This window comes from Lepeophtheirus salmonis, chromosome 4, assembly GCF_016086655.4.
Source record: "Lepeophtheirus salmonis chromosome 4, UVic_Lsal_1.4, whole genome shotgun sequence".
Classification (NCBI taxonomy): domain Eukaryota; kingdom Metazoa; phylum Arthropoda; class Copepoda; order Siphonostomatoida; family Caligidae; genus Lepeophtheirus; species Lepeophtheirus salmonis.
This window is the reverse complement of record NC_052134.2, coordinates 51,226,681-51,237,881: the sequence shown is the minus strand read 5'-3', so window position 1 is coordinate 51,237,881 and position 11,201 is coordinate 51,226,681. Positions and strand designations below refer to the sequence as shown.

The 11,201-nt window shown below is 35.5% G+C and overlaps 1 protein-coding gene across 1 annotated transcript; it reads left to right on the top strand.

Annotated features, from left to right (window-relative positions):
• The first annotated feature begins 1,607 nt into the window (after nucleotides 1-1,607).
• LOC121116165 (uncharacterized) lies at nucleotides 1,608-10,736 on the top strand. Its single transcript, XM_040710400.2, has 6 exons — nucleotides 1,608-1,816; nucleotides 4,321-4,504; nucleotides 6,399-6,759; nucleotides 9,068-9,433; nucleotides 10,280-10,415; nucleotides 10,468-10,736. The coding sequence occupies exons 1-6, from the start codon at nucleotides 1,712-1,714 to the stop codon at nucleotides 10,594-10,596; spliced, it is 1,281 nt and encodes a 426-aa protein (XP_040566334.1). The 5' UTR covers nucleotides 1,608-1,711; the 3' UTR covers nucleotides 10,597-10,736.
• The last annotated feature ends 465 nt before the right edge of the window (nucleotides 10,737-11,201 follow it).

The window sequence follows — 11,201 nt, the reverse complement described above, 5'->3', positions numbered from 1 at the left end:
ATGTCTTTATTTTTCACCAAATAAACAATTTGGAGCGATGTCCCATCAACAGTCGGAAAAAACAAATGGAAGAACCAGTCTAATGAAAAAAGGTCTATAAACTGTGTACTAGAAAGCGGGGGCGGGGGGCGGCTTTTTCACAACTAATAAATTATTAAAGACAAAACATCTAAGTACTAACTAGTGTGCGTGTGCTCAAAAAAGACTAAGAGTGACAATGCTCAGGCCTCCGACTAAAATTGATAATCGACATCTGAGTAATTCCATACTATATATTGTTGCTATATCCAGAGTGGGATACAGGGTTATTTCTTCCTATCATGGCTGCGTGCAACTGATCTAATGAAACGTCATAACAACAAAACTGATATAAACAGTAGTTCAAACTCTGTCTGTGTGTCGACGTCTAATTAGGACGGGCAATGCCGGGTACTACCACACGTATTGAATAATATTATCATTGAATGAATAAAGATGTCTAAAATATATTTTTTTTAATAGCCGAGTACTTTTCCCTTTATAACTCATGGCGCCAATGCATTCATCTTTTCTTCTCCTTCTTCTTCTCTTCCAAGTCTCGCACTCAATCCTTCCTTTACTTGTACAGGTGTGTGCGTCTAAAACTGAACACTCCTAATAAATTTTAAGACTTGAGGGCTTGACGAGGGACTCTCTTGTAGACCTTAAGGGCAAGATCTTTCTTAACGAGCCGGTCCATGGTCCTTCTGCTGACGTTGAACTCCCTGGAGAGACCGCTGACCTTACCTCTCTTGTCCTCGACAGACTTTTTCACGGCAGCAACCATTTCGAGGCCTTGTCTTAGATCTTGTGGTCGCCTCAGGAGTCCCTTTGGCTACTAGCCTGTAAATGGTGGTGGAGCTGCAATTCAGAACCTTGGCAATTTCAGTGAGAGTTTTTCCGCGCAGAAAGTTCAAAAATTGCAACTCGACGTCTCTCCATATTATCGGCTGTTGTTTCACTATTGCAATTTAGATTTTGCTGGAGTTTTGTTTATAACTAGTCAAGACTCTTGCCTCGAAGTATAAACCGGTTTCAACTCAATAAAATCACGAATATGTGCATGACGTAAAATTTAAAGGAATGTTCAGTTTTAGAGCCGCACACCTGTATAACTGGATATTCTTTACCTTAAAAAATGGCGGGGAAATCCAAATAAAGGTCAAAATGGAAATAAGAACCCACAATGCAAATAAATCTTATTTACATAATTTGGACATCACTAGTGATCACAATAATGTTTAAAGTACTCATCAGTCATCCCGACATATTATTCGTCTATTGGCATATTCATTATTTTATGGTTGTACAACACTTCTTATTCAATAATGACGCACTGAGCTATAGCTACACACGCTTCTTGTTAAAAATGAATCATCTACAGAAAAGCTTTGCTTTATTAATATAGAGCTATTAAATTTATAAACTGAGGTTATAGTTAATATTGGGATATTTCCGGAGGACTGATGGGTTGGTGGGCCAGTTCATGAGAGAAAGAAAATGGGAGAAGGAGTCAAGTGAATAGATACAAAGATATCAATTAGAAAATGAGATTATATGTTCTCTTATCTTATCTTATTTGATTCATAGATGATGTTTAATTTCATCGCGATGAGGATCTCCAATTCTCTTCAAGAATCAAAAGAACGAGGAGCAAAAGGAGTTAAGCCGAATTGAAGATACATTGAGAGACATGGGGGGAATACATATGCATTGTTATAATTGCTACAGCTTTATTCATTGTTCAAAAAAAGGAAAGACCTGCAATTATGTCAATTGTCCACTCTCCTGTTCCCAGGTAAAGTTAATTTTCATTCAATTTACTACAGCTACCGAGTGGTCCATTCAAATCCAAGCACATTCATTTGTTAGTTTCAACAACATATAATTTATTAATTAACAATATAATTTCAACAAAAATAGATGTGTGTCTGAGCTCTCTTAATCATTAATGTAATCGTCCTTAGCGGCAACGATGCCTTCCAGTCGGTAGCAGATGGCTACATATTTAGTCCTCTGTTATGGCGTCCCAGTGCTTTTTTCTTCTGCTGGTAGTGGCTTTGATGCCATCGGTGTTTGAATGAAGGACACTGTTTGTACGCCCCTTTACATGCACACAAAAACACAGGGCTATAGGGGGGCAAAGTGACAAAGAACTCAAAAGCTTCATTCAAAACTCATTCAAAATAGCCTTGCAACGGAGAAGATGGGTGTCTTTCATTACTGGTGTCAAAAGTGGCCTCTCCACCCTCACAAGGCTCTTTCTAAACCCATTTTTGATAGCTCCCGGAGCAGTCAGGCTGCTTTATTTAAGTCATCTGGATCCAGCTTGGCCTTTTTATTTTTATCTCTCTTTGTTTCTATCTCTTTTCTTATTCTCTTTCTTTGTGGCTATCTCTTCTAGCTGGGGCATACGAATACTTATAAATATTGTCGTGGCCTTATCTCAAATTGACAACGATAAGAGGGTTTTTGGAGAGGCTCTTTTTTTGGTAAATTAAAGTTCATACTTTCAGCTATCAAATGCACTACTTTTAAACTTTTTGTATCTATTTGTCTTGAAGCTATGAGCCTCCTAACATAAAGCATCTATTTTCCAATTTAAACAAAGATGACTTGAGTTATAAGGATGATGTAGAAGTTTTTTAAATGGGTTTATAATTTTTTAACATTTGTCTTTAAAACTGCAGCCCACCACCTCCCAAATTAAGAAACATTTGATTCTTTATAGAAAATTTAATAATCGAAATTTAACTTTTCTTATTTTTTTCAAAAAAAATTTAATCAGGATGGATTTTTGAAATTTTTCTCCAAAAATTTGAAATTTAATTTCAGAATTTTTTTTCCAAAATTTCATTTCGTGACCAGTTCTAGATTTTTGAAATTTTTTTCCAAAAAATGTAATTTTTAGAAACACTGACTTTTTGAATTTTGTTTACAAAAAATGTTATTGTATGTGAATAACTATGAAATTTTTCTCCAAAAATTAAATACTAGATTTTTTTTTTAATTTTATAATTTTAATTTAATTATAGAAACATTTTTTATGAACAGCTCTGGATTTTATATATTTTTTTTCAAAAATTTTAATTTTTGAGAATCACTATGGATTTTTTATTCCTTTTTTCCGCTCTTATATAATTCATTAAATTACAAATTCTATATTTTTATAAATGTCCATTATAAAGTATTCAGATCAAAGAATGGACAAATCTACATTTTCTCGGATCCCGAAAGGAAAATTTTCTATGTACAACATCATCCTGATTAATTATATATTTTATTGACTTCTTAGAGGCAGGTCTCAGTACTTTTTCTACATCCAGTATATATATATATATATACTCTGAATAACCCCATGTTTAAGAGAAATAATACTCTTAGTTTCGTTGGATCTTTTTATTGATTTGTAAAAGTTCGAGTAATCGAAGCCTGTTCGGGTCTCGAATCTTTTACAAGTGTATGTATACAAAATGTTGTGTCGGTCCTTATTTATTTGGTAAAATCCGGTCCTAGAACCGGTCCTATTGGTCCTTGGGACTGCTCCTTAAGACCGTTGGCCGTTGGAATTTTTCATAAATGTTCTATTGTTCAATAAGATTTATGAAATATGTATTATGATAATTGCAGATATTTTTACTACTGAGTGGTCCGTTGAAATCTGAACTCTTACTATTTCATTATTAATTACGGTTGAATGACATATAAACATAAAAAATTAGTTAAAAAACAAAGCAAACTTGAGCTCTCCAGCTAATGTACAAGTCGAGAAAATGACACTTTTCAAATTCCAAAACGTGTGTGAGGAATAATGGCTCGTCTAAAACACCGCACTGGAGCCGGAGGAGTAAAAGAAATTAGCCAAGGTCAATCCCCTCAATTCCTTGAGGGCCCATGCAAGAGATCTGGGACGCCATGACAGATGGTTACATCTACAATGAATACCAGGTCTTCCACCGCCTGGAAGCTATCATTGCCGCTAAGGGAAGCTGCATTAATGATTCAGAGAGTTCAGATTTGTATCTATAATTCATATTATATTTTTACTTAGTTATAAAGTTTATTCTAATATGTATACATAATAATTTAAAAAAAAGGAAAAGTACCCTCAATGGCGTCACGAGGGACCGATTTTACCGACTAGATTGACTTGACTGCGCCGTGCTCCTCGGTCCTAGTTAAGAACCCTCACAGCACTACTTATACTGTACACGGGTACTTCAGATCCGGGTCTAAGACCCTCCTATATCTACTTCGATTGTATAGTAATCTATTAATTTTTCTTTTTTGTGGTTTGAAAAGACTTTTCACGCTTGCAAAGAGGAGGATCATATTCAAAATATATGTTCCAATGCACATATTCCATGCGTCAATGTAGAGAATGGATGTAAAGCTAAGATACAAAGGAAGAATATGAAAGCACATCTCTATGTTTGTCCTGCATTTCTGATATTATGTAAACTTGCACATCCAAGAAAAGAACACAGTAAGTGTAATATTAGATTATAGATGATAGGGTTTTTTATCACCATAGTTCATAACTTAGTTAGGTATATTTGTTTTAAAATAACTTTTATAATTTTTTAGAGAATAATTCAGAAAAACATACTATAAAACTATGGTTTTAATTAGTAGTTTATTTTAAAGAAGAAAAAAAACCTTGCTCGAAACGTATACTTTTATTAAATTACATTAGATTAATCTTAGTCAAAAGACCTGATATAACAATGACCTGCACAGATGAAAAAATACATGTACAGGGTTCGGAACTAAAACCCGGACTGTTAATAAATGCTAATTATGTAACTAAAATAGAGAGGTTTTGTGTTTTTTTCATACATATTTCGAATCTCCTTTTCTTTCTGCATAAGTAAACAATAATAAACATTTCTCAAATCTTTCATCATGAGTGAGCAAGAAGCAAAAAGGTAGAGGATCTCAGACCTTCTCGATGCCAAAATTTATATTGCAGAGATTATGGACATTGTGAAGGGCTCCAGGAGCCTCATTTTCAAAGTGGCCAAGATAAAAAAGGAAGGAAAAGACCACTCAAGGAAAGAAGGAAGTGGGGGACACAACATGAAAAGGGATTCTAAGTTTCTGGGGGACCTGAAGAATAAGATCAAGGAGGACCCCACAAAATCCATTAATCGTCTCTCTAACAAGTTTGACGGGGACAAGGGGACTATCGGGAGGGCTGAGAAGGAGGACGTGGAGTTGTCCTTTTACACAAGGACCCCACGCCACCCGTTGCCAGACACTCTGAAGGAAAAGAGACTGCAGAGATGTAAGAAAGTTCGTGCGTGGATCAAGGCAAATGTATCCATAGTGATAATTTTCTCTGGCGAGAAGATGAACCTCAGGCCTACTGTAAGGTGCTGAGATTCACCATACTGTCACCTACCAAAAGGACAACTATATGTGGGCCTAAGAGGGTGCACCCTCACACACATCGGCCAAATACCAGAAGTTCTGCGCAAACAAAATGGCTAATTTTTGGCCTAAGGACGTGTGGCCATCATCTTCTCCGGATTAGAACCCACTGGACTTCGCTGTGGGGGAACATTGGAGAGGGAGACTAACTGAACATCTCACCCGAACATGTACTCCCTAAATGCTGCCATTATGAAGGAGTGGAACAAATTGTCCGAAAAGGTCAATATCAACTCCTGCAAGGCTTTCTGTCGACATGTGGAGGCTGTGATTGCAGCTGAGGGTGGTTATATTGAGTGAACATGCTCACATAGGTCGTTTCTCAAAGTTTTATTAAAAAAATCAAAATTATTTATCAAAAATAAAATTATTGGCATTTTTCTAAAATTAGTCATTCAGTCCACGTTTTGCTTTCAAACCCTGTACATAATTTTAGACGAATAAGAATTACATATAAGGAAAAACGTTCTTGATAGATATAAATCCAGGTTAATTGAAATACAATGTTAAATGTGTTCGGACTTCCTAGAATTTTCAATTTGATGTATCGTACCGACTGCTTGGCAAGACAGACATATTTTGACGACAAGAAATATTATTATACATATAACGTCATTTTTAAAAAGTGTAATGGAAGTCAAACATCAGTCGTACACACGTTATGCTATAACATTGTATTTCTATTAACCTTCCTATAAATGACCCCTCAATTACCTTCTTTTTAGATAAGAAATCTTTTAAAAAAATTCATCGATGAGCCTTCTTTTTTTAGAGGAAAGTGGTTAAATTTTTTTTTACTTCAATATCCTTTTTTTATGGAGGAAAATATAATTTTTTTTTTCTTCATGACCACCTTAAAATAAATCCTTAAATTGATTTTTTTTTTCTTTGCACTGTCTTATACAAACAACTGTTAATATAAAATGCATTGTATATTCTATATTTAGGAATAATTGATTTTGATCGTAATTATTCGACAAAAGAAGATCAAAAATTTCTTAATGAAGCATTCAAACAGAAATACTCCAAGATTGATTTGTCTATTGAGATTGTGGACGACACTACGGACAACTATAAATCTAATACCATTCACTCCAAGCATTGTTCTTTTTGTTTTATAAAGGATTGTACTGGAGAGACAAAACCTTTTTGTCCTATAATTAGTTGCCCTTGGGGATGTAATTTGAAGTTCCATAGCTGTAAATCCTATGATCATAGAATGATTTGTTCTGACTATGATAAGTCCAATGAATCTAATTACATTTATAGAGAAAAAAAAAACCTTATGATTTCCAAGAACAGGGAGTGGTAATGTATAAATCCTCTATAATGGCGTCCCAGTGCAGACTTACAGTGACTTTGAGGGCCTCAGTGTGTGAATAGTTAACACTAAGACACTTCCCTTCGACATGTACCCACAAGTTTTAAAAAAGAAATCAAAACACTCATTCCAAAGAGTCTTCCAACTGAGGAGATGGGGTTCTTTCATTGTTGTTATCAAAAGTGGCCTCTCCATCCTCACAAGGCTCTTTCCACCCACTTTTTTAAAATCTCTCTGGGTAGTCTGCTGTGAAACTCCAATATCTATTATATGGGCCTTCCTGGACTTTCGCTCCAGGACATTTAGCCAATAGGATATTTCGCCTTAATATATAAATAAATTAGATTTATAAAGCGTTATTGTTTATTTTTGGTTAAAATTCATATGACTTTGAAAAATTTTAATCCGAGTATGTAATATGTATTTCTATAAAACACATTAAATGTTAGTTTTTGATTGTAAAAAGGATATAACTATTTTCCTCAAAAATTCAATGTATACAGCAAACAAATCTCCTATCTAATTAATTTGAACCAGAGACGAAATATATAATACAATTTTTGTACAATAGGAAACATAAAAATATATAAACATCACAAAAATCCTAATTGAAGAATTGTTCACCACTTCTATGTTAATTAGACATGATGGATTATTCATACTAGAAAAGACTCATGGATTGACGAACAAGCATAGTATAAGGCAAGAGCATAATTGCATTATTATTCCAACAGAAAACAAACATTTAATGGCTTTTATAGTTACATTTTTTTATTAAAAAATTCAATGGGAACATTCATTTAACCAAAAATAAACAATAAATTCGGTTACACATCATTTCTTTATAATTTGAAATAAATTGGAACTACTTTAAACTTCATCCAGATCCATAATGTGGATATTCAGGGTTAAATCATAATAATATAAAAGGTCGCGTGAACAATAAACTATAACTTCCACCACAATTGTTTTGACAACAACACACAAGCCCTCTGCTATCTACAAGCTTCTTAACTACCCTAACACCACGGTGTACCGGATCTTCAATGCCTGGGAGGTAAAGGGGAAGTTCTGCTGCAAGGCCCACAGCATGAGAAGTGACCGAATCCGCACTCCCCGCTTCCTTGAAGGCCTCCGGAAGTCCATCAAGGGTTCGCCGGGGACTTCCTTGTCCAGGTTGGCCAAGAACCGTGGAGTTAGTAAGCAGCTCGTCTCCAAGGCTGTGAATGAGGACCTCGGGTACAGGTCATACCGAATGGCCAAATAACACAGCATCACAGAATCCATGAAGGTCACCAGGCTCACCAACGATAAGCGTCTCCTCAATGACCTGAAGAGCCATGGAGGAAGAATCATCTTCTTCTCCAACGAGAAGAACTGGACTGTCGACAGAAGCTACAACGTCCAGAATGACAAGTGGCTTGCCAAGGAGAAAGAAGAGGTCCCTGCAGTCTTCATCACAAAGTTCCCGGCCTCCGTGATGACCCTGGGTGTCATCTGCAGCACCGGTGAGGTGATGCCTCCTTTCTTCTTCAACCCCAAGGAAAGGGTTAACGTGATAAGGTACTGCGAAGTCATGGAGGAGTTCGTCATCCCCTGGATGAAGGATACGGCCGCTGAAAGGGAGTTCATATTCCAACAAGACTCAGCACACACCGTCAGGAGGACCACTAACCTCTTCAACTCCCACGACATCCCTTTCTGGGATCGCAACACCTGGCCCTCCAACTCACCCGACCTCAATCCGTGTGATTACTACTGGTAGAGGAAGTTGGAGTGGGAGGTGTGCAAGGTCAGTCACAAGAGCATCGGGGCCCTGAAGGGATCCATTACGAGGGAGTGGAATGCTGTCGATTCCGCGGAAGTCATCAGGACATGCAAATCCTTTAGGGGCAGAATGGAGAAGATGGTGGCTGCTGAGGAAGGAATTGTTGAATAAATTTATTGTTTAATATTATCTCTAACTTTTTCATATTAACAAATGCACTCCCAATTCCATTTTTATCAAGCAGGTTGAATTTTAAGATAGTTCCAATTTATCGTGGACACCCTGTATGGGTGTACATTAAGGCGAAATGTCCTTGAGCACAAAAGGCTTTAAGGCGGATTGGTTTTTGGCAAAAAGTCCTGAGGCAAATTAGTTTAAGACAAAGGTACCGAGCACCCTCTTGTAATTAGTACCCATCATATACAGAACAACACTAGCCTACATCGACAAAATACTGAAGTCACATAAAAACCCATAATAAGATAAATAAGTACTTTTTATTATTCCTAATACATTTCCTATTTTAGGGATGATCGTTTTGATGTAAAATACGAGTTTACAAATATCAGGACAAAACCCCGTAATGAAATACAATGTGCGGAATATCTTAGACTTGATCAATATTTATATCATTACCAAAATGAGCACAGTTTTTCTGAAATGACCTACCAGGTCTGTTGTTGGATTGAAAGCAAATGTCCTTTCTACAAAAATGGTTGCACATTTGCCTTGAAAAAACCATATCCGGTTGATTTAGATATGGAAACATTGATACTTGAAACATTTAGAGGAACTTTGTCCTCAAGTGCTAAACATTTTGATAATGTCATAGGACTACAGTCAATACCAGATAAAATTTTGTCACTTATATTTTCACTTCTGGATGAATGCAGGTATTTTGAACATTTGATTAAATTTAAATGAAGTGGGCTTCGTCCATGATTGAAAAAAAAACCAAAAAAAAACATTAGAAATTTCTTAAAAAGGCCCTTTAAAAAAAAAATTCCTTAAGATGTCATTTGAAAAAAAAGTAGAAATATTGTTTTGTTAATCTTCTTTCTTTTTTTTTCAATCATCCTTATCCCAACCCAAATTAGAACTAAGAGCTTGCACAATCCATTTCGCATAGGGCCATGCAATAGTTAAGGACTGCCCTGTTTTAATGGGGCATAATTTCTAATTTTTAGAGACTAGTGTCAAGAATTCCATACCTATAGTAACTGATGTATCGGTCCTAATTTAGAACTGAATACTGCAGTCCCGCCTAGTTCCGTCCTCCATATAAGTCTTAAAACTTATAAAGTTCGATCCTTCGTGACGATACTCAACTTTTTTTTTTTTATCAGTTCACATACACTGACAATCTGAAAGACCTACAGTCTTAAAGGCTGGTCAAAAGACTGTACTGGACAAAATAAATTAGGCCTGACACAACACTAAATATACTTAGTGTTGTGTCAGCTGTCTTTTGAAGGTTGCTAATAACTGAAAATAGTGTCATCTATGTGTGTAGCCCAATAATTTTTAGCTCTTGTGCTAAACTAAAGGAATCCAGGGGAAAAGTGCACATTAGGGGGATTTTTTTGGGATGGAAAATGCGCACACCTATGCCAAATTTCATGTTAAGTTTGCCACTATTCTCGCACGGCTTCCGTTTTCCTCAGATGTTTCTAATGTCCAATCTTATCCCGACATAAATCAATGCATCTTGAATAATACTTCTTTTATATTTTTAATAGTTTTCCGGATTTTTCAATCAATTGTAATCATTTGTTGGATGTTTGTAAGTCCAATTTGAATGAGCACGGCTGTGTTTATCCACAATGGGAACAAAAAATCACTGATTCAGGTTCTTCTTGGTCAATTTCTCACCATGTAAATGAGTTAAATATACTTAATTGGCTTTGCTTTATTTTATATTTTACAGAAATGGTATTATAACAATGTTCAGCCTATAAAAAGGTGGAAGATAGAGCATTTAGGGGAAATTATAAATCATTTGATGGAGTGCCCCTATGCAACGAGAGGTGGAAAACGTTTGAGTGCACATAAATAGCGAATATGCCTACCAACTAAGGCCTATGTTTAAAAAGAGAGGGAAAACATACAAATAATTTACTAAAGATAAACCATATACATAAATATTATTTAAGTTTTTATAATATACTTTTAAATTAAAGTAGTTTCATCTACATATATCAGGGGCGTCCACAGGATTTTTTTTTTTTTTTTTTTGAAAAAAAACCAAAAAACCCTTAATTTGGCAGGGAAGCTATTATTATAATTGGGTATATTATGCCTTGCCCCTCCACTACTAATTCACTCTGGGCTAAGCAAAGGCAAGGAGAATAATGGAAAAAGTTGAATCCTTCTTTAGAATGACGACTCTGAAATGATTTTGGCGGTCTGTAAAGTTTCTGACCTTAAGGTGAAGATGGTAGCACTCGTAAATAGCTATTTACATCTATCTATCATCTGTTAACAGTTACTCACTGTGAGTGTTGTTGTGAAAATGGTACAAATCGAGTATGTATCTGTCATGAAATATTTGTTTTTGAAAGTGTAACCTTTAAATAAATTCAAATATAGCAGATAGATAAAGGCTTGCTGTATTAAAAATGGAGGTGTCTAAATCAATCTAACTTGGAGTAATTTTGCAAA